The following is a 23459-nucleotide window of genomic DNA, read 5'->3' as shown; positions in this document are numbered from 1 at the left end:
ATGATTGTTTTGGGGAGAAAAAAAAGGTTTGTGAGGTTGAGGCCTTTTAATGCTTGTTTGAACATTGGTGGTTTTAGGTTAGAATTTGTTTCATGTTCCTTTCCTTGGTGTACGTCTGCTCTCGTGTGCTGCTTGAATTTCTCTGCTCTGCCACAAGAGGAAAATTGAAATTCAATGCACAGATTCTGCCAATTCTTTCAGCAAGTTCATAAAATTACTCGTATGAATATTCCCTTGACTCAGAGGCTGCTGCTTACAGCCCTTAAACACGTCTGCGACTGCCTGAAGTATCGGGAGCCAAAGTGAATGGCTGGAGACATGAAGACCTGGAGTCCTTCAAGGCAATTTTTTTCCCATTCCAAAAGGGAAAAGCTCTGCCGTGGCTTAGCACCCGTCCCGGCTGGGGACTCTGTGGTGGGATTGTCCCTGCCTGGTGGATTTTGGTGTTTGCGCACTCTCCTGGGGAGCAAACCCCGTGTGAGCCTTGTCCAGCAGGAATTCGACCTTTTCAGTTTGAGAGATTTTAGAAGAACATGTAATTCTGAGTTCCTGAGATGACGCAGATGCAGGCAACACCCCAATGTTATTAATGTGACAAAATGGGAAGATCATAGAATCACAGAATCACAGAGTTTGGGTTGGAAGGGCCCTTAAAGCTCCTCCAGCTCCAACCCCTGCCACGGGCAGGGACCCCTTCCACTGGAGCAGCTTGCTCCAAGCCCCTGTGTCCAACCTGGCCTTGAACACTGCCAGGGATGGGGCAGCCACAGCTTCTCTGGGCACCCTGGGCCAGCGCCTCAGCACCCTCACAGGGAAGAGCTTCTGCCTAAGAGCTCAGCTCAGTCTCCCCTCTGGCAGGTTAAAGCCATTCCCCTTGGCCTGTCCCTACAGGCCCTCTTCAAAAGTCCTTCTCCAAGGGATAAGATAGAAAACAGTAGGCAAGAAGTAAATGCAATGCAACTGAATAATTTCTGGACTTGTATAATGATTTTACTATTACTGGTATTCGCCTGCTTACCTGTGTGCTGCAACTTTGTCTGCCCCAGATAAGAGTTTGGGGTAAGTCTGAGGAAACCCAGTCCCACCGTTTGCAAAACCAAGCAACAAAAAAAAGAAGTTAAAGGAAAATAATTCTCCTGCCAATACGAAGAGAATTGAAATCAGGATAAAGAGGGGCACTGGGTGAAGTCGGGAGTGGAATGACAAGAGCAGAGGGATCATTCCCGCCTTAGTTTTCCAGTGTAATCCTGTGCTCACGCCTGACCTTTGCGTGGGGCTGATGAACCTGCAGCATATTTCATCATTAGTGTTTGTTCCTGATTAGTATTTGGGAAGCAGCACTGGCATCGCGGTGGCTGGGAGCCTGTGGGAAGGCGTGTGGTGAGAAACACCATCAGTGGTTAGTTATCCCCCATCCCACAGGGATGGGCACTGGGGACACTCTGCACCTCCATGGTGGGATTGGAGGACACCCCCAGGATGGCTGGACAGGCACAAGAGCATCTCCTCTGCTGACTGAAAGCTGCCTTGTGGTGGAAGGTGTCCCTGCCCTGGCAAGGAGGTGGAACTGGATGAGCTTTAAGGTCCCTTCCAACGCAAACCAGGCTGGGATTCTGTGGAAGCCTGTTTTTTTGAAAGCTTGGTATAAGTGATGTGTATAAGCAGGAGTAAGGAGCACCCTCTCCTCAGGCTGGAGGCTTCCCTGTAGTGGGTGTTAGAGCCCAAATGAGGTCATTGGTCTTCCCACCATAGGTCTTTCAGTTCTACCATGTCCCTGTGCTGTGGCAGTGGAGGTATTGAGCATCACCTGCATGTATCCCTGGCAGGTCTGGTTTATTTCCATCCTCAGTGCTGCTGCCACACCTCTCACCTGCTGCAAAGCTTGTCCCTGGCTTGGCCGGAGCCACATGCGCCTCTGTGCCGCGATGGGAGTTGCTGCCCTTTTGTTCTGATGACCTCAAGTCAAAACCTTCCCGCTGTTCTCATCTCAGAGGGTTTAGAAAGCTCAGATGTTTGGGTTTTACTGTTGGCTTTTCCCCATGCCTCAGACAAAGCCCTGACCTCAGCCCATCCACACTCTACTTCTCCCTGCAGCAAAGCTGCAGCTGAGTAAAAGGATGAAATTCCTGTGGATGCTCACAGATCAGTTTGACCCTGCAGTGTTTCCAGGCTGCTGCCAGCATCCCGGATCTGAGTCTTGGTGATGTTGTCCCACAGTCAGCAAGGGGGCAGTTTGCAGACCCCGTGGTGGGCATGGGGGGATGCTGGACCCTTGCTTCTGAGACGGCTCTGCTGCAGGACTGGAGGAGATGCCTTCGGTCGAGCTCAGATTTCTCAGCTATCTTTCTTTAATGGTTATTATAATTCTGGTTGTTTCTTGAGGGGAAGCTGCAGCTGAGGAAATAGGCAGCACGTTCCTCCGGCCCAAGGAACTAACTTGTTCCCTGTTGGAAAACTCATCCCTTTGGAGGCTGCACTTAAGGATCTTCAAAGGATGAGGACAGGACAAGGCACAGCAGTGTAAAGCATCATCACATTTTCCATTGTGTGGAGAATGCCCTGGCCCTGGGAAGTGCCTGGGCACGGGCCCTGCTCTGCTCACCCATTGGCTCAGCATTGCTCTTGCTTCTGATAAACCTGGAGAGACATCACTGAGCTTGGTGGGAGATGAGTACACCATAAGGGTGATATGGGGCTCTACAGTGCCATGCTGGGCGTTTGGGTTTGCTTAGCATCCACTGGATTGGCAGGAGGAAGCTAAAGTGTCCCCCTCACAAAAAAGGGGCGTGAGCATATTTATGGGTCCTTTAGCCCTGCAGATGTTTCAGTGTGATGGGGAGCTTCTTTTCTTTCTTTCTGCTATTAAATGAGAATTAAATAGGAAACTGCCAATGTCTTTGCTTTGTTTAGTAAAAAAAATTGAGCATTTTCTGTGGCTCTGATGTTAATCTCAACAGACAGCTCAGGTGGGCCTGCAGTTATTTTTATGGCACGTTCCTTTGGGAGACCTGTTTCCAGTTGCTTCTCCTGCTGCCAACTATTAATTATTTGAGTGAATTTTGCACGCTGGGTGCTGCTGGCTCCTTCCTGACCTGCGCCTGGGGTTTGGGTTTCGCTGACAATTACTCAGCTGTCTTTGGGAGGGCGTTTGGGAGAAGTAGGTTGTGAGGTTTGTTTTGGTTGTCTTCGTTTCCCCTCAGGTAAAACAAACAACTTGGCCCTTTTACAAAGCACCCACAAAGGTAAGATGACTTTGCTGCTCTGGAGAGGAGCTGCGGCTGCTGCTCCTCCTGCAAACCCCGGGTGAAATTAAAACACAGGATCACTGAATCAGCCGGGTTGGAAAAGCCCTTTCAGCTCATCCAGTCCAACCCTTACCCCAGCCCTGCCAAGGCCACCACTAACCCATGGCACTGAGGCCTCGTCTCCACGGGGTGTGAACCCTTGAAGGGACGGTGCCTGCAGCCCTGCCCTGGGCAGCCTGTGCCAATGCCTGAGCACCCTCTGGGGTAGGAATTGTTCCTCAGCTCCATCTAAACCTGCCCTGGTGCAGCTTGAGGCCGGTTCCTCTTGTCCCATCCCTTGTTCCTTGGGAGCAGAGCCCAGCCCCTCCTGGCTCCATCCTCCTGTCAGGCAGTTGTAGGGAGTGATCAGGTTCCCCCTGAGCCTTCTCTTCTCCAGACTGAACCCCCCAGAATTAGGGTTGTTTAGAGCACACTTCGAGACATCTTCCCTTGGCAGATGAAGTTCAGACCCCAGTCACAGGGGGGTGGCTCTGTACAAATCACAGAATCACAGAACATTAGGAATTGGAAGGGACCTCAAAAGATCATCTAGTCCAATCCCCCTGCCAGAGCAGGAACACCTAGATAAGGTTACACAGGGATGTGTCCAGGCGGGTTTTGAATGTCTCCAGAGAAGGAGACTCCACAACCCCCCTGGGCAGCCTGTTCCAGTGTTCTGTCACCCTCACTGAGAAGAAGTTTCTTCTCAAGTTTAAGTGGAACCTCTTGTGTTCCAGTTTATACCCATTACCCCTTGTCCTATCATTGTTTGCCATTGAGAAGAGCCTGGCTCCATCCTCGTGACACTCCCCCTTTATATATTTATATACACTAATAAGGTCACCCCTCAGTCTCCTCTTCTCCAAACTACAGAGACCCAGCTCCCTCAGCCTTTCCTCATAAGGGAGATGCTCCACTCCCTTCATCATCTTAGTTGCCCTGCGCTGGACTCTCTCCAGCAGGTCCCTGTCCTTCTTGAACTGAGGGGCCCAGAACTGGACACAATATTCCAGATGCGGTCTCACCAGGGCAGAGTAGAGAGGAAGGAGAACCTCTCTTGACCTAAATAAGTAAATGCATTTAAATTTAAAGCCTTTTTCCCCCTGGGGAGGGCTTTGGTGGTGGATGGGGGGTTCCTGGCACCCCTGTCCCATGCTGAGCCTCATGCCCATGGGAGCAGATCTGAGCGTGGTGTATGTAGATGCAAATCCAAGTGGTTTGAACGATTGTTTCTAATCATCATTGAAGTGATCAGACAGAAAGCCCACGCTTAAATCTTCCCAAATCTCATTTAACATTTTTATGGGTTTCAGTTATTTTTGTGTTTTGCAGTAGCTGTTAAAATGTTGGGGGTTTCTCCCAATATCGTGTAGCCCTTTCTATAAACATAGGTTTCTCGGGTCAGTTGTACATCTGCTTCCCTCCTCATTTTTGTCACTTTATCCTGTTAGGAGATGTTGACTGAGACATTCCTTATTTATCACATGATTTACTTTTCGCTTACAACTTGAGGAGCATATGGCCAGAAACCACATTCTGCTTCGTGCTTTTTAAAGATATTTATTAGCGTTAGTTAAACAAAACTATCTAAAACATACCCAACCCGTACAAAAGCAGCTTTAGGGAATCATATTTGGAATTGTAAATTATTTTATGTGAGAGATTGTATGGAGGATTATGCAGCCTATGTTGCAGAGCCCCGGTTCTGGCAGGCAGATGCAGACCCTGCCCCTCTGCTTTTAATTATAAATGAAGAAGTCACTGAATTAAATTGCTTGGGTAAACCAGTGCACGGGAGAGTTCTCTTTGCTGAAGAGGCTACTTCGTCGAAAGCTGCTCTGACCCATCTGGGCACGTTCTGGTTGCTGATGGCTAAATGGAGGTTTCCAGCAATTCGCTGCTTTGACTTGCTTACAATATTTATGGTTCTTAAATACCACTGCTTAGAATTTCATAGAATCACAGAGTCCCAGCCTGGTTTGCGTTGAGAGGAACCTTAAAGCTCCTCCAGCTCCAACCCCTGCCACGGGCAGGGACCCCTTCCACTGGAGCAGCTTGCTCCAAGCCCCTGTGTCCAACCTGGCCTTGAACACTGCCAGGGATGGGGCAGCCACAGCTTCTCTGGGCACCCTGGGCCAGCGCCTCAGCACCCTCACAGGGAAGAGCTTCTGCCTAAGAGCTCATCTCAGTCTCCCCTCTGGCAGGTTAAAGCCATTCCCCTTGGCCTGTCCCTACAGGCCCTTGTCCCGTCCCTACAGGCCCTTGTCCCAAGCCCCTCTCCAGGTTTCCTGCAGCCCCTTCAGGCACTGGAGCTGCTCTAAGGTCTCCCCTTCAGGAGCCTTCTCTTCTCCAGGCTGGACCAGCCCAGCTCTCTCAGCTTGTCACAATGCCATTATGAAAACTAAGAAATAAGACAGGAAGGAGAGATCAGGCTGGGCAGAAACACAGAGTGGGGAAGGTAAGCAAAAAAAAGAAGTAAATTATAAATTTGCCTATTGGCCCCATTCGGTGCTGTGCAGTTGGTCGGTGCTGGTCAGGAACCGCAGAGGCATCAGTCACCACATCATTTATTTCCAGCAATTCATTCATTCAACTCCAAATACAACTATGAAAAGGAACACAAAATGAATTACATGCATGATCCTTCACGGAGTGATTCTTGGGTTGGGTTGGGCGGTAAATCACACCAGAGGCCCCAGCTAACACGTGTGTCTAGCCAGGAGTAAAATATGGCAACAAGACATTGAGATGCTTCATATTTTGGGAATATGATCCAGGCACGACGTGTTCCCAAAATGTATTTATATGTAAGGGAATTCTTGTAGATGGAGGATGAATGACTTTACAATCGCAGACACCTTTGCAAAGTTGAGGTAGGCTCCATGCTTCCCAAACTGAAATACTGGGTATTTTTGGTAATAATTTAGGTTTAATATTAATTTAGGTTTAATAATAATTTAAGTTTAATAGTAATTTAGGTCTAATAATAAATTAGGTCTAATAATACTTTAGGTTGAATATTTTAGGTGCTAATTTTTGGTAATATTTAGGTACCACTTGGTGGTGTGGCTGCAGTGGTCCTAGAGATGATGTGAAGGCAACGTGGAGATTGTGCCTTTAGCTTTGCCCTTGTATTTTGTGGCTTTCAGGAGCTTTCATCCAGGCGACCTGCGTATTCCATGGGTGATTTTCATGTGGAATTATAACTTCAGGAGCCTGGGCAGTTTTCCTGCCATTGGGGAGCAGGGTTTGCAGGGTGACCTGGGAGGTTAGGTTGTGCAGGAAGCTCTTTGAAAGGACGGGAATTGCTGCATCCCCCATCTCTAGGGGTTTGGGATAACACCGATGCCCTGTGAGGTTTCTGCCCCGGCTCCATGTTAAATCTCCATTTTCCTACTTTATTTTTTTTCCCCTTTTTTTTGGTACACCCAGATCTAACCTTCTAGAAAATGCCCTGAAGGTTTGAGCAATCTCCCAGTTGCAGGAACCCATAAAGCTCCTTTTTGAGGGTTTTTTTTTTCCATTGTGTAACCATGACAAATCATTAATTTTTGATTGATTGCTTTGAATTATGGGTGCTCTGACATCCTTTCTGTAGCTGAACAGCTGTATAACAAATGAACATATCAGTGCTCACAAAAGATTGGAGATCTAACAGAAGCAATTACATTGTCAGCTCCTCCCTTCTGGCTTTTCCCAGGCAATGGAGGGAGGAAATTTTTGAGCAGAAATTCCTCAAGTGGCTAACAATAATAATAATCATCATCAAAAAATTCCTTTCTGTAATTGAATTAGATTTTTATCTCTTCATTTCCAGTGGATTTCTCCAGCCTGCAGCAGCCAGGATGAGTCTCAGCTTTGTGCAACTTGGGAGAATCTCTTTGAACAAAATTTCTTTGGAAGAACTCAAAAAAGGGAAAAATGAAATTGCAATTTTTGGTTGCTATTCCTTTAAGATTCCCAAATTGCAGCAGTGCACTAACTGTGACCTCCATAACTTTTAAATTAAGAATTTATGCTGGCTTGAAATTTATGAAATATTTCAACATGAAAGAAAGCCTTTTTCCCTCAGGAAAATTGAGCAATAAATCACAGCGCTCTCGATTTACTGCCCTAGAGCCAGGCAAAGAGAGGAGGTTTTCATTCCTCCCCCCTTCATTCTGAAAAAAAAAAAATAGGAAAAAAAAAATGTAATCATCTCAGACAGCTTCGCTGCTGTCCTCCCACTCTCCAGAATTTTTAATTTCAGCTGTTTCTGCTTGGATTTATTTCCAATATTCCTGCTCGGCTTTTCAATTTCCTCAGTTATTAAATTTTAATTCAGTGCATTAGCATTTAAATTAAAAAAGGGTTTATTTTATCGAAATCGTTGGCTGGCCCCCATCCTGCTGCACATGAATTGCCTGGTTCTGCCATTTGCACAAAATGTGAAACGCAGCTCATATCTTTTAACTTGTATTTGCACAATTTCAGAAATAAAAATTCTGGGTTTTGGAATAATATTGGCTTTCCAAGGAAGCCTCCCAGTGCAGAGCCGGGGGAAGGAGGAGGAAAGGAGGAGCCCCTGGTTGCTCCCTGCTCAGCCCCCTGGAGCAGCTCAGAGGGGCTCAATTAGCAAATGCCTTGCTAACGAAGGGAGGTGGCCCCTCTAATCCAGCAGTGAGGCTTCGCCGTCCACCTCGGATGGGATCGGCTCTTGGGTGTCCATCTTGGCTTGGGCACAGCACTGAGCTTGGCTATTTCTGCCTTATTTCCCTCCTGCAAATCGTGTGGTTTTGCATAGGAGGGGTCATTAGACTTTTGTAAAGTGCCATAAAATAACTGCAGGAGAGTAACCAGGGGGAATCCACTCAAGAAGTCACCTCTGTGATGGGGCTGCATCCAGAATCCTGCCCCAGGCCCCTGCACTGGGGTAAGCTCACAATATGTGCCACTGCACCAAGCATGGGGCACGTGTGTAACTTGGAATGGGGAAAACCCAGGTATTTGGGTGCATTCTGCTCGCAGGAAGGATTCAGGGGGTGGTGGTGCCTCTCTGAACTGAAACAGCCTCATTTTTTGATGTCTTTTGCCCCCTTAGGCCGACGAGAGCAACAGCAGCGGGCGGAGGAGCTCTTCCAGCAGGTAGGTGGGTGTTTGCTCTGCTGGGGTGGGATGTGGTGGCAGATGGGGCTCTGCTCGGATGCAGGTCTCCATCCTGGGGACGAGTGGCAAAGGGTGACCACATGAGAGGGATGAGCTGGAGCTGGTAGAGCTCAGTGTCCATACACCTGGTTTTGGATTTTGCTAACAAGGCAGATGTGAGAAAGGTTAAAGATTGTTCTGGCCTTGGGGCTGCAGGAAGATTTGGTTTGCATGCAGGATGGAGGAGTACAGGTGAATCCCCCAGCCCCATGCCCACGCTGGGTACAGACACCATCACAGGATGGGGTTCTTGGATGGAGACCTTGGGCCATGCTGTGGTAGGTGGACGAGGACCCCGTTGCTTCCATGCAGAGGAGAGGAGAGAGGTGTCCCACCACCCCAGTTCCCTCCGATCCTCCTAAGGGATGTCTTTGCTGCTTCTCACTCTGGTGGGTGCAGGACATGTCAGGTCCCATGTGGGATGTGCTGAGGTTGGGTCTTGCCCTGTGCCGTAGCCTCACCTGCTATGGCATCATCATCTCCTGCTGATGCTGTAGGACACCTTAGGTTGCTGGGGTGCACTAAAGATGGTTCTTCTTGGTCCTTCTCCATCTCTGTCTGGTGGAGTCAGTCCAGAGCTGTGACAGTATGGAAAAAGGAGCAGCTTTTCCTCCTTGGCCAGGCACGGACTCATGGTAGCTGGTTTCCTCTGCAGAGCAGTGATGTGCCGGCTTGGTGTTGGGGAGGTGGTGGGAGCCAAGAGCAAAGCACTGCTTTGGGGACATTCAGATGTACCTGGTCCCACACGTGCTCAAAGCTGCTTCCTGTTTGTTTGCCATGCAGAGGCAAAGTGGCAAATTCACCTCCTAGGTTCAAAAGGTTTTGTGCTAAAACCAGATGAAGATGTAGGAGATCAGAGGTGCCAGGCTGGAAACAGCAATGCTGAAGATGTACCAAAGAGGGGAGTGTGTGGCCTGGGAAGGGGATCAGGCTGCAGCATGGAAACATCCATGCGAGTTGGAGAAGAGCGTAGAAAAGTCAGGGAGGTGCCATCATGTGGTGAGGCGATGCACAAATTGGTGGGAGAACCACCGAGCACCTGAGGCACATTTGTGGGTTACATCGGCATGAATAGGAGACAGTGGACAACAGAACACCAGAGCCAGTTCGGCTGCCATGGAAAAGAGCCAGCATGGTATGTGGGGCTGCAGGCATCCTAGCAACACCTCCGTCAGCATCACCTGCCCATTCCTCAGCAGAGGGCACAGCAGCATGGGCAGCCCCTGAACGCTGCAGTGGCACAAGCAGAGAACCTGGGATGGTGGGGCAGAAGCCACTGTCCCTGCATTGGTATGATCAGCACAGAGCAAGACCACCACTGATGCACCCAGACAGGGTGTGCTGGTTGCTACTGCAGGGCTGGGCACTGCTCTCCTGCTTGGGCAGGTCACCAGCACTGCATGGAGCAGACCCTCGTGAGACAGGAGACTTTTCAGCTCTGGGGCAGCAGCACAAGAGGGACGTGGAGCTGTTGGAGCGAGGCCAGAGGAGGCCACGGAGCTGCTGCGAGGGCTGGAGCAGCTCTGCTCTGGAGCCAGGCTGAGAGAGCTGGGCTGGGGCAGCCTGGAGAAGAGAAGGCTCCTGAAGGGGAGACCTGAGAGCAGCTCCAGTGCCTAAAGGGGCTGCAGGAAACCTGGAGAGGGGCTTGGGACAAGGGCCTGTAGGGACAGGCCAAGGGGAATGGCTTGAACCTGACAGAGGGGAGCACCATCACTCCCCTCTGGCTTTGCCTGCCGCCTCCACATCTGGAACTGCATTTCACATCCTCCCTTTTGTACTGCCAGTGATACCATCTCTCTGCTAACCCTTTGCCAAAGCACCTTCCTGGTCCCTCTGGAGACTAGGAAGTGCTGCTGAAGTTTTATCCCTGAGGTGAAACACATCCTCCCATGGTAAATGCCCACTGTTCTTCCAATCTCCTAAATGCTGCTGTGAGTCATCCCCTCATCTCCCGCTGCTGGACATGCACTGGGTGCTCCCCACCACGACACCCCTGGTCCTTACCCATCATTCCGGCCCCACTGCTCAGCATGACAGGGTGAAATACCCTCATCACGTGCAGCTTGTGGTACAGCAGCACTGCCTGTGTTGAACAGTGCCTGCTGGGTTGGGCTCAGCAGCAGGGAGCAGTGCCAGCATAGGGTGTCTTATGGAGAGGAAAACTCTTGTCCCAATTTTGGGGTGGCTCAGCAGTTCTCACTCTTGGGATTCTGGGAATTAGCCTGAACTAAGTGTGGGAGGATGCCTGGTCAAGGAGAAAGGAGCCAGGCATCTCATCCTACCCCTAAGTACCTTATTGTGACTTCTAACTCAGGTCTGTAGCACTCTCCAGAGGGTTTTACAGAGCAGGGGGGTCAGTGCATTTTCCGTGTGGGAGCTGACCCTCCAGGGTGTCCCCTGTGGGTGTTCTCCCTTCCTGGGCTCAGCTCAGCACCTGAGCATCCTCCTGGAGCGGTGACCTTCCTGACAGCAGGTACTTCAATTCCATTGAGCTCCCAGCGGGGCAGCAGAACCTCATCCCATGGTCGCTGCTGCTTTGTGCATCCATAGAGAAGTGCTGGGCTGGCCGTCACCTTTTTCTCTTAGAAGAGTAGAAACAAAATCCGTTCACATCTGCCTGCCTGCACAGAAAATGGTCAAAACCAGGACAATGACCAAGGCTGTTGAGGAAAAATTAAATAGAATAAAAATGCAATATTTGGAGAAAGCTGTGTCAGTGGCTGGAGGCTGAAACGTGGCTTTGACAAAAGATCTTCGGGAGCTGGAGATACCAGGTAGATGTTTTTCAAAGTTGCTCTTGCTTGGAACGCGCAGTAAGTGCAGACTATTGAGGAAGCTTTTAAAGATTAATTTGCATCAGTATCAAAATAAAAGCAAAATAAGGTTGCCAGGACAGCTTTCTGTGTGGCATACTCCAGCATTCTTGATCTGAAAGTGGTGACCACAGCATTGGGTCGATCCTATTTTTGTGTATTTATTGTATTTAATTGGTTTTATTCTGTTTCAAGTAGATGTTTCAAGCTCTGAAGAGACAGGATTTTTATGATCTTCTCACCCCCACAGTTGTTTGCTGCCTTTGGAATAACACGGTTCGGCATGTGCAGCTCAGAGTTAGTGGTGGCAGATTGTGCTCTCCATTCTCCTGCCTTACTAAGTGCTGTGTGGTTCCTGTACCGCACTAATGCTTATTAATGGGAACTGTTAAAAAGTGAAGAGAATTATTAGGAGTATAGAAAAAGCTTTCTCTCAAGGGGGCTGGAAGAGAGATGGCTGTTTGCCTTGGAGGAGATGACAACTAAGAGACAACCTGACAAAGTTGTGCGTGTTTTTGAACACTCCAGAAAAGGTAGATCAGAGGCTTCCTTCTTCCATTTGCAAGGAAAAAAGAGACAGTCGACAAAATGAAAAGGCAGCAAATTAAAGGCAGCAAAAAGGCAGGATTTTGCCTTGTGTGATGGGCAGTTAGTGTTGGAGCGTGTTGCCAAGAGTCGGGTGCTCGAGTGGGGCTTGGAGGGGTCTCAGCTGGACAATGGCATCAGGAGGTGATGTGGGCTCCTGTGGATGAAGCACATTGCCTGGGGACCAGTGACCTTGCTCCTGCCTACTGGGATGTTTCTTGAGGCTTTTTCTGAAGCCCCTTCTGCACATGGTGAACCAGGTTTGGTTTCTGTGAGTGTCTGGGACGGTTGTGGAGGGCTCGGCAGGACTGGAGCATGTGTGGGAGCAGCATCAGGAGCTGCAGAGCTCGGGGTAGTCGTTGGGAGTGGTGCTGTTGTAAAACTAACTACTTACCAGTAATTAATGTCAGCATTCAGATGGTGGGCTCTGGATCTTGACAAGAAATAATTGAAAACCCAAATGTGCAATTATGCCTGACAAGCAGCGTGTGCTTTTCTTGGTCACCAGAGTCTTGTGTAGTCATGTGTTAGACACGGTTTTATATAATTATTATTGTTTATATGGTGGGTGTCAGAGGAAGGAAGAATTTGAGTTTCAAGTCCTCTGTTGGCTATTTATTTTAAAGTCATTAGATTTGTTTTCAGACTTAACTACACTTAATGTGCGAGACTCCTGCTGAATAAATCAGACCCTGATATAGGAACTGCATCTGTTTGCGGAGGGAACGGAGCCAGCTGGAAGCTCAGCCCCGTCTGCAACAGGGCTGTCACCAACCGGGAACCCGCTCACAGCACAGATGTAGCTGTGCAGAAAAGCAGGCTCTGCTCCCAAGAGGAGCTGAAATCCCCGACCTTCTGGGATTATGAGCTGGCTCTGAGGGCATGGATGGGTCTTAACTTCATTACAGCGTTAACAGCTCTGTGGGAGAGCCATAGAACCACAGAATGGTTTGTGCTGGAAGGGACCTTAAAGCTCATCCAGTTCCAACCCCTGCCACGGGCAGGGACACCTTCCACTGGAGCAGCTTGCTCCAAGTCCCTGTGTCCAACCTGGCCTTGAACACTGCCAGGGATGGGGCAGCCACAGCTTCTCTGGGCACCCTGTGCCAGCGCCTCAGCACCCTCACAGGGAAGAGCTTCTGCCTAAGAGCTCAGCTCAGTCTCCCCTCTGGCAGGTTAAAGCCATTCCCCTTGGCCTGTCCCTACAGGCCCTTGTCCCAAGCCCCTCTCCAGGTTTCCTGCAGCCCCTTTAGGCACTGGGAGCTGCTCTCAGGTCTCCTCTTCAGGAGCCTTCTCTTCTCCAGGCTGCCCCAGCCCAGCTCTCTCAGCCTGGCTCCAGAGCAGAGCTGCTCCAGCCCTCGCAGCAGCTCCATGGCCTCTTCTGGACTCCACCAAAAATGCCAGAACCTCGGTGGGCTTTGAATGATGTGAGGTGGGAAATGTCTCTTTCCGTAGCCGTGAAGTACTGAGAAGTCATAGCTATAATGTCTTCAGTTGCCAGGAAATTGTTTTCCATGGGTCACTCTCCTGGGCACCTTGGGCTTGTTCCAAGAATGGTGTGGAGCCTCGTAGCTTGTTTATGTTAAGCCCATATGTATCTCCACAGCAGGACATCTGCCACCTCATTTGTATCACTCCCCAGCTGGGGAGTTCACCCAGTCCCAAGGTTCCGTTTCTCCTTTTCTGCCCATCTTTTCCCATTGCTTGTTCTGTCCCATTCGTCTTGTGCCGTGCCACACTGCCGCCGGCGGGTCACTGCCATGGTCCAGCGCAGGCTCCTCATAGACCTGTGGCCATTTGCAGCCAGTTGTCACCCCCTCAGTCATTTCTTAGTCAAGCAACACGAGCCTCTTCCACCGATATAAATAAACCCTTAATCTATTCTCTTTGTTTTTCCCTGAATTTCTTTGTCTCTGTTGACATTTCCACGCTTGGAAATGTAAAGACGCCGGCAGCTATTCCATTATCATCTTATATTTCGTTTTTAACCTGCATCATTCGTATGTCACATTTTGTATCTGACTGAATTCTTTTAGCTTTTGGCAAACAGCGCACGTTTGGTTTTTGTTGGATAAGCCAAATTTGGTTTATATTTGGTTAGACTTTCCTCTTCAAACCATCCCCAAGATATTCCTAATAAGGACTGGAGGGAATTTGTTTTGCTAATACCTTAGGAATTCTTTGTGGCTCTTGACTATTGTTCTGGTTTGTATTTTAATGTTTCATGTCTAGAGGAGAGGCAGCCTGGGTTGGTTCTTGGTTCACCTTTTCAGAAGGATTTGATGCTGCTGAGCATCACCGTGCAGCAAACGCACCATGAAATTCAGTTGTTGCCAGGAAAGGTTGTGTGTTTTAGACCAAGATAGTTGGAAAAATTAACTATGCTGCTTTGTTTGATTGTTTTCCCTTGATTTTAGCACTGTCACCACCAAGTGTTGCATTAGTTACTTTGGGGGTTTTGAAAGCTGTTGCCTCCGTTGTTAAGAGCTTGCATTAAAGGCAGGTGATGATCCTACTAGAGACATCTCTCTTCTAAAAAACCCTTGTGTCCTTCTAAATTTATGAACTCCATAATAATATTGTATTTATCGAGGAGATTTCTTCCAGGAAAACCTAAATGGCCGTTACTGTTACACTTCTGTCTGCAGAAGGATGGGGTCTTATGCTCTGATTTCAGTTTATTGTGGGGGGAGAAAGAAGAACATTTCAATGTGTCCCAGATAAAGGCAGAGTCTTGGGCTGCTTCTCTTCCCTCAGAAATTTTCTTTGCATGCACAGTTAGCGTGATGTCCCCCAAATCTTGATTTGGAGCAAGAGCCTCTCAGTCTTTGAGAATTGCACACCCCTCCTGGTTAGCTTCAGCTTACTTGGTCACCTTAAAAGTAATCAGTGTGACCAAGAGGAGATCCACCAGCGTTGTGAAGAAAACCAGCCAAGGACACAGCTTGTAGGACCATGGACAAAACAAGTACAGATGTTTGAACTAACACTTGCAATGCACCAGTGACCTTAAAGTCCTTAAATCATGAGGTTCACAAGAGCATGTTGCAGAGGAAGATGCCCTGAAGCTCTAACCAGCTTCTTCTTTCTGTTCTTCAGCAAGTCTTCGCTCTTCTACCACTGATGGAGGAAGGAGTTCCCATTCCCTAAAATAACTTCAGCGCATGAGTGTACAGGTTCTTCCCATAACGTTTGCTTTCAGAGGTTAAACCCACACTTTGAGAATACACAACCTCATCTTGGAAAGTGGGAGTTGTGACGAGAACTGAAATCTCCTGAGGGAACAGGAGTGACCATGAACTCCTGGTACAGCTCTGTGACCAAGTGACAGTTTGGGTTTCAGACACATGCAGCAGGATCTGCTGCCACAGTGTGTTATCGAAGTTCATCCTGCTCCAGTATCCATGCTTTGAAATGCAGACACGGTCCCAAATGTCCTGGAAAGAGTCAAGAATTAAAAGCCATATTTTAGTATGTATAAAACATAAAGGAAATATGAGGCAACAGAAGAGGTTTTTCTATTCTAGATTCCCATTAATAGGATCTTTCTTCCAGCAAACCAATGGGCAGAAGCAGCAATCCACACTGAAAGCACAATGCCTGTTTTGGAAAACAATTACTCAGATGAGGGACCCATGAATGTGATGGTTACTCCAGCACTTTATGCATCAAAATCAAGACACCCCTGTAAGAAGCACTGGCTCAAGCTGCAGGTGTAGTTTTGACAGAGGAGCAGATCTGTAAGCGGTGACACAGGAGGTTGAGTTGGATGAGTAGGTTGGTCCCTTTGGCTTTCAAGGCTGTGAGGGAATATCTGAAAGCTGAAGCAGAAGGCATGGAGACTACAGTCATAGAATCATAAATCCCAGCCTGGTTTGTGTTGGAAGGGAGCTTAAAGCTCATCCAGTTCCAACCCCTGCCACGGGCAGGGACCCCTTCCACTGGAGCAGCTTGCTCCAAGCCCCTGTGTCCAACCTGGCCTTGAACACTGCCAGGGATGGGGCAGCCACAGCTTCTCTGGGCACCCTGTGCCAGCGCCTCAGCACCCTCACAGGGAAGAGCTTCTGCCTAAGAGCTCATCTCAGTCTCCCCTCTGGCAGGTTCAAGCCATTCCCCTTGGCCTGTCCCTACAGGCCCTTGTCCCAAGCCCCTCTCCACGTTTCTTGTAGGTCCCCTTTAGGTATTGGAGCCCCCTTTAGGTGTTGGAAGAAGCAAAGTGCTCAGCTGTAACACTGGAAAAAATCAGTTCCTTCTTTCTTCTAACCCTGAACTTGAAAATCTTTTTGCCTGGTAGTGTCCCTTGAGATGTCCCTGATGAAGGTTGCCAGGCTGCTCCTCTGGTTCCTGATCTGCTCCACCTCCCTCCTCCTGGTGTATGATGCTTGTGCAGCTGGGCTGCCCCAGGGAGCCAATAACAGCTGTGGGGAGGTGGTTCAAGGCCACCACAACTTATTCAGCAGACAAGCAGCTTTTCAGTGTACATCTTCCTTTTTCTGTCCCTGCTTGTATCATCTCCATGTAAAACAAGAATTGATGTGTATCTGTTCTGTTCTACTTCCTGTAGCTCCAGTCATGGCAGGAACCCTCTTTAAAACCATGACAGACATCTAGAAATTGAGCCTAGTTTCAGGCTTCCCCCTTTTTTGCTTCCCTTCCTTTCTGAGAGCTGAGGCCTTTTGATTTAGCCTGGGACCAGCCAACTGCATGTTGGTTTCAAGGAGACAAGTGGTAGCATCACACTGGTGGTGCTGTCCCAGTGGGTTCTGCAAAGTGTGTTCCTTCGTGTGCCTGCTGCATGGTCCTCATTACTGTGCTCTTCTGAACCTTTTTCATCCTGCAGACCAGAAGAGTGTGCCAAGGACTGTGTGAAAGTGTGTTTCAAGGTGTAGGTGGACGCACATCTCTGAGCTGGGTATCACCATCTTGATATTACCGAGGGTGTCCCTGGTTCATCCAGCTTGAGTGGTGTCCAGGAAAAGCTGCTGGAGCAGAAGAGCTGTGTTTGTAGGTGTTGGTTCAGAGCAGGGGGTCCTCCTCCACCTTTGTTTGCTTTTCCTCTCCTTTAGAGGAGAAAACACACAGGAGCTGCCATTGGAGACTGGTTCTCCACTGATCTCACTTTGCGCCTCCCCAAAAGCTCAGCAGGATGTGTGCTGTAAGATAGCCTCAGCAGAAGCCATGTGAGTCCATACACAACCGCAGATCACTCAGAAGAGAGCTTGGAGCACGTGTGTTTCTGTTGCTGTCTTCAGAGAATTACATGACAAATTATTCCTAGCTGGAAGAAATGTCCTTTTCTAATTGGGTTTTTTTCTCATTCTTTCAGAAGGGAGGAGTGTGTGTGTTTTTTAAGTAGCTTTTAGTCACTTTCATTATTTATGAGGATGCTACTCCAGATCAGAAAAAGCAAACTGCAAATGTGACTTTCTTCTGGCTGCAGCAGCTGATGGGGCCCATTTGCTTTCAGTTGTTGCCAGTTCCACTTATCCCAGCCAGAATGAAGTGCTCTCCAAGGATGAAAACAGCACCATGTTGCAGCTCCTCGGCTTGCATCCCCTTCTTCTTGCCTCCTTCCACAGGGGACTGGCTGGAAGGTGGCCACTGGCTTCATGGTGGAGTGTCAGCCGTGCAGAGGGTTGTTTCCTTTCTGTCCTTCCATCTGGAAGAGCTTCCTGCATTGCTCCTTGCATTGATGCTTGTGACGCATCATCCAGGCTACTCAGCTTTACAGCCAAAATTGTACTTCTGGCATGGTCATTTGTTCATGCTATCTTGCTGCATCAGTGCTAAAGCCTCGGCCCTTCATGGGTGTAGGACCAAGGGAAGCTGGGCCAAAGTGGGTCCAGGAACTCACTTTACCCCTACTTTTCCAGTTCCCCACGACGAGTCTTCATCAAGGCCTCCTTAAATCTCTTCTGCCTTCACATGCTTGTATTTGACATGAAAGTGGCCATAACATCGTCGGAAGATGAAAGTCTGATGATCAAAGGAGGCAGCTGTGTTGAAATGAGCATTGTGAGATGGCAGAGCTGGTAATACAGTAATTGGCTACGTGGCCTACTTAGTCACAGGCGTGAGACATGCAAGTGCAATGTTTGTTTGCATCTTTAATGTTTTAAATCCATCGAGTCTGTCCTGGCAGATAAAACAGCACCTCACCTGCAGCACAGCCAGGCACATCACTGAGGGACAGTGTGAGCAGTGCGTGATCCCAAGGCTCCTGCCTCCTCTCCTCAGCAAGGAAGAGGCTCTTGGATTGCTAAGCTCCACATCTCAGTAACAACAAGACATTAAGAGAGGTTGGTATTCCCCAGGAAAGCTCAAAGACATGGAGAAGGTGTTAGATGTACCCTGTGGAAGGAGGTAGGGTTTATGCAGATGTACCCATGCATGTGTTTCTCTGAGGAGCTTTTGTCCTGTGCAAACAGTGCTTTGTTTGAAGAATGTCCTCTTTCCAGGGAACATCATGCCATGGATGTTAAATGCAGGTTGGACCTGTTGAGGGAACTGCAGCTGATCCCAGGAAGTCCACATTTGAACACTTAAAATTGCATCATTTCAAGCAGGAAAGTGATGGCATGAGGCTGGAACTTGTGTTCAGAGCCACCATGAGAGGGATGGCTGCAGATGCCCGGGGTGGGACCTGGCTCATGGTAGGTCCTCACTTAGGTTCTGTGTGTATGTTGTGGATCTGCTGCTGCTTTATCTTCGTCTCTAGTTGGCAGCTCTTTGCACTGCTCAGAAGTGAGGGAGGCAAAATGTAACACAACACTGAGCAAGTGCAGTGTCATGGGCTCGCAGGGGATATGACATCCAAAGACCAAAGGGCTGCTAAAGAAATGATGGTCACCTCTCTTGGGACAGTGCATATTCTGGCTTGATGCCGTGCTCGATGGACACTATGGTGAATGCTGTCTTCTGTAAGCTCTTTTATAAGAGCAAGTAGTGACAGGACAAGGGGGAATGGCTTTAAACTAACAGAGGATTTAGAGATATTAGGAAGAAGCTTTTCCCTGTGAGGGTGATGATGAGCTTTAAGGTCCTTTGCAACGCAAACCATTCTGTGATTTTAAGTGGAACCTGGCTCTTCTGTGGCTGTGCATGTACCCCTCTCCATCCCATCTGAACTTTTGCAGTGTTGGTAATTTCCTGTTCTTTCCTGTTTTGCTCCGTGGTTTTAGTGTTGTTTCCCCAACCAAACCAGGAGCTTCAAACTCTGCTGTCCCATGAGGATTGTTCCTTCAGTCCCCTGCACCCTGGGGACAATCACACCATCACCTCAGCAGCTGAGCTTCAGGGGCAGGAAGGCTGGACTGATCCTAGTTTTGCTCTAGCCACAGGTCACTTTGGAGGCTGTAATGATGAAGGTGAAGAAGATGTTCTCCAGGTGCAGGGAAGGTAGGAGGGGTCCATTGCCTTCACCTGCTCAGCAGGAGCTAATGATGCTCGTCTTGTGTATCATATGAAGCAATCATAGCCTCCTGACTCCTTTGTCCCCTGCAGAGCACATCCAGAGGAGAAGGAAGGAAGGAAGGAGGGATGGGACTGTGTTGCTGTTTGATTATGTTGACTTTAAGGTATTCTGCAAAGCCATAGTGTTTCTCTGGCCATTTTGCTGGAGAGAGTCTGCAGTTGAAGTTTGGCTAAAGCCTGACATCAGCCAGTGGCTGGAAAATCTGCAGGATGTGGAATAATGAAAATGATGTGAGAACAGCTCTTCGTTCTTCAGTGAAACAGCGAGGGATGTGAAAAAGGTCATGAGAACTGCTCTCAGGTGGCATGGGACTGATTCTGGCCTGGTGCAGGTCAATGGCAAAGCAAAGCTCGCATTCTGGGATGACATCCCTGCGTTTTGGCTGGCAGAGGATGGGTGCCAGGGCTGTAAGAAGGGATGTGGCTCATGCAATAAAACGCTGGCACCTCGGGGTGTCAGCAGAGGATGTGCTGTGGTAGAAAGGGGCAGGAGCTGGGTGCAAGGAGGGGATGTGCTGAGGCACAGTTGTGAGCCCCTGCAGATACGTGCATGCAGACAAGCACAGCTTTATATATAGTTGTATTTCTATAGATACATATAATAGAATACATACATACATACAATCTGGACAACAAATCACGTGATGCTGGGCTGGATGGTGCTCATTGGTGTTCAGTGGCAGTGCTGTACCTATTCTGTATCCTGGATACATCTGCTGCCTTCATCTCTCCTAGAAGGTATCTGAAGACAGAGAAGGGCTCTGTTTAGTGTGAAATTGTTGTAAAACTCCAGTGGTGCCATTTTATTTCAGTGGGTTTGCTTACTTTGAGAGGCTCAGCAAGCTCCTTTCAGGGCTTCTGTTCTATGCAATGGTGCGGAAGGTTGTGAAAGTATTTGGGACTGGTGTCCAAAATGCACAGCAGGTACCTGCTCAGGCTTATGACACATGGGGCAATGGCAGAGGAATAGTGTTGCTTTCAGTTTGTATTTGCAGGGTTAGGTCCCACCCAGGAGCAGGCAACCCAGCCAGGAAAGTACTTTCTTGGCAGATATGGATCTAGAGTCAATGTGTGTGAAGAGCAAAGTTCTTGAGGGTCCATTGGTCTGGTCTAACATTTATATACCCCTACAGCCTCAGACCACCAAGTCTGACCAGTGCACATCTGCACTGAGCCCAGTAACCCGGGGCCAGGCAGATACTCTGGGTTTGACAACTTGGAGAGCTTTGTTCCCCCTGAGCACATCCTTTGGGAAATGGTCGTTCCAGTGGATCGCCATCCGTGCTAATGTTTTATGCCTCATTTCAGCTGGTTCCAGCACTGAGCTCATACTCTGTTCTTCCCTGCCAAATGAAGGAAAGATGGTATTTTCTCCCCATGAAGATGATGATATGCTGCCATCAAATAATCTCTCAGTCTTCCTTTTGGCATGAGAAACAGGTGAAAGTTGTTTGGTCTCACACAGTCAGAAAGTATCTTTTCTCAGTCTCAAACCATTTCAGTGCCTCTTTTTTGAGCCACCTCCAGTTTTCTAATCACCTTTTAAGAACAAGCCAGTCTCACTGGGACTGGCTTCACCATGGCTGCATACAGGGAGGAAATCACCTCCTGGTTCCATCTCAGGCGTGTGTATCTGAAAATTGCCTTAGTCCTGTAGGTCAGAGCGTGGCTCTTGGTTGGCTGCAGCACAACCTTCCTGCTGGCATCATGGCTGAGCACCATGGGTGCTGTTTGTGGGTGCACCCACGTGCCTCAACACATTTGACTATGCTACAACTGCTCATCTTGGGCAGAGCCAGCTTATGAAGTGATGGATCCACTGGTGCCAGTGTCCCTTCCACAGTCACTGCTTTCCACCCCTCCAGGGGTCACCCATCATTTTTAGCACCAGTGATGTTAAATTTCATTCCAGAGCATTAACAAACTGTCCCACATCAATCATTTATCTGAAGGGGGCCTATAAGGACGCTGGGGAGGGACTCTTCATTAGGGACTGTAGTGACAGGACAAGGGGTAACGGGTTAAAACTTGAACAGGGGAAGTTTAGATTGGATCTAAGGAAGAAATTCTTTACTGAGAGGGTGGTGAGGCACTGGAATGGGTTGCCCAGGGAGGTTGTGAATGCTCCATCCCTGGCAGTGTTCAAGGCCAGGTTGGACAGAGCCTTGGGTGCCATGGTTTAGTGTGAGGTGTCCCTGCCCATGGCAGGGGGGTTGGAACTGGATGATCTTAAGGTCCTTTCCAACCCTAACTACTCTATGATTCTATTTCAGGAGCCTTGTGGAAATGCCCCCATTCAGGAGCGATGCACCTTGAGGCCAGCACTTTGCCTTGCAGCACATGGCCTGTTGCTCACTTCATGCCATGTTCTGCTGATTTATGTCTGAATGTGATGTGATGCAAAGCTGGGTGCCCTCGGAAGATCTTTTATGTCCTTACCCAATTTATAATCTCCTCAGAAAGCTGTATCCTTAGCATCACTGCTAGTTGTATGAGCTTATAATTCCACATCACTTGGCTCCTGCATTGATTTTTATGTTGTTCTGTCCAGGATTGTCAAGTACAGGTTGCTGAACAATCCATTTTACCTTCACTTGAGGTACAGAGCTGGTTCTCACCTTTCTGCCTACCAGTGGGAATTGTACTGGTTTGATTGTCCTCAGGGGAGGAAGACTGTTTCCCCACCACCACCCTAGTGCTTTTACTGCCTTTATCAGTGTTTTGCATTTCACACTTTGTTGGTTCAATTGATTTGCAATTAAAGCCACCCTTATTGCTGAGTGGTTTGTAGTTGAGCTCCTGGCTGTTGCCTCACTTTGGCTTTAGAATGGGTGTTGAGCCATGCTGCTGTTGGGTGAGATTGATGGACCTTTTGGATATCCAATAATATTACCATAAAGACTGTCTGGTTTCAACCACATTTTCTCTATCTTAATTCATCTTTCTCACTTGAAAAAGCCCTGTATGATTTTGGAAGCATGGAGGGGGGTTGGAGTAAGTATGAGGAGGGTGGGAAGGAGTGGGGAGGCAGGTCAAGGCTAATTCTCTCTGTTTAGGGGCTATTAATTGTACATTTCATTCCATAATGAGAATGAAGGGATGGATAATAAAATATCTGGTGATGTGATGTGACTGACCCATTTTGAAATAGCAACTACATGTCTGTGTGGGAGGTTGTGCAGTAATTACTGCAGGAGATTGCTCTCTTCCTTCATCTCTCTTCTCATCTCCATTCTCTCAGGATTACCCACTGGGCATTTCCAGTTGCAGCATTTTGGTTTCTCTGCCAGCCCCATAACCAGTGTCAGAAGCCATTGCAGGTGTTAGTTTTCTAACATTTTAATTCATACTGTGTTCTGACTTTCTACGCTGTTCCAAGCAATGGGATTTCCTTCGCTTTCACTATTGCATGGTCTAATGACTCTCATCTATAAGTTCAGCCTATTTTCCACTTTATTTTGCGTATTACTTCTGCTTAAAACATTTTTAAACACCTTCGGCTGTTCCCAGTGTTTCCATGGCTCTAAATATGTCACAGTCTTTAAAGTCTCTGTTTCTGGGCAGTCTCAGCTATTATGCATTTAATTCTTCAGGTTTCTGCACAGACTGAACCAGCAATTATTTTAGCTTTTCACTGCATGTTGGAATTTATTAATAACCAGTATTAAGAGCAGGGAGCCCATGATGAGTGGTGGGATGGTGCATTTGGAAAAGGAGCTACACTGAGTTAGTATCTGGTCCTCATCTGTTGTGCTCAACCTTCCTCTGCCTTTTGCCACCGTAGCACTTACTCATGTTGTTCTACAGCTTTGAGGTGTCCTTCCTTTACTTAAGGGTTTTAAGTATTTATTTATTGAGATTAATTTCTCCCATGAATTTCCAGCTTTCTCTTTCCAAGATGAAAATCTTAATCTGTTTCTAAATACACTGCCCTCTGCCTTCCTCCATCCATCATAATTTCTCTTGTCATCTTTGATACTTGTACCTGTCCATAATGTGATAGTCTCCCTAAATATCATTATACTGCAGACAATCCCCTTTGATCATCATTGTGTATGTTAAATAAGGCCAAACCAATACCATGGGATGCTGGGTTACTTTGAAGGATTAAAAGAATGAA

At 48.2% G+C, this 23459-nt stretch overlaps 1 protein-coding gene across 1 annotated transcript in view; it reads left to right on the top strand.

Annotated features, from left to right (window-relative positions):
- The window catches only part of ZNF618 (zinc finger protein 618), a gene marked incomplete at its 3' end in the record, with an annotated part of 149450 nt that overhangs the window by 58354 nt on the left and 67637 nt on the right, over positions 1–23459 (top strand). The window contains exon 2 of the mRNA XM_080630988.1: positions 8365–8408. Within this exon, the coding sequence (XP_080487114.1) occupies positions 8365–8408 (44 nt within the window). The remainder of the gene's footprint in view (positions 1–8364; positions 8409–23459) is intronic.

Source organism: Psittacula echo (genome assembly GCF_963264785.1).
Source record: "Psittacula echo genome assembly, chromosome: 16".
In the NCBI taxonomy this organism is placed as follows: domain Eukaryota; kingdom Metazoa; phylum Chordata; class Aves; order Psittaciformes; family Psittacidae; genus Psittacula; species Psittacula echo.
Note: the sequence above shows the minus strand (reverse complement) of the source record. Positions and strands in the feature narration are given on the sequence as shown.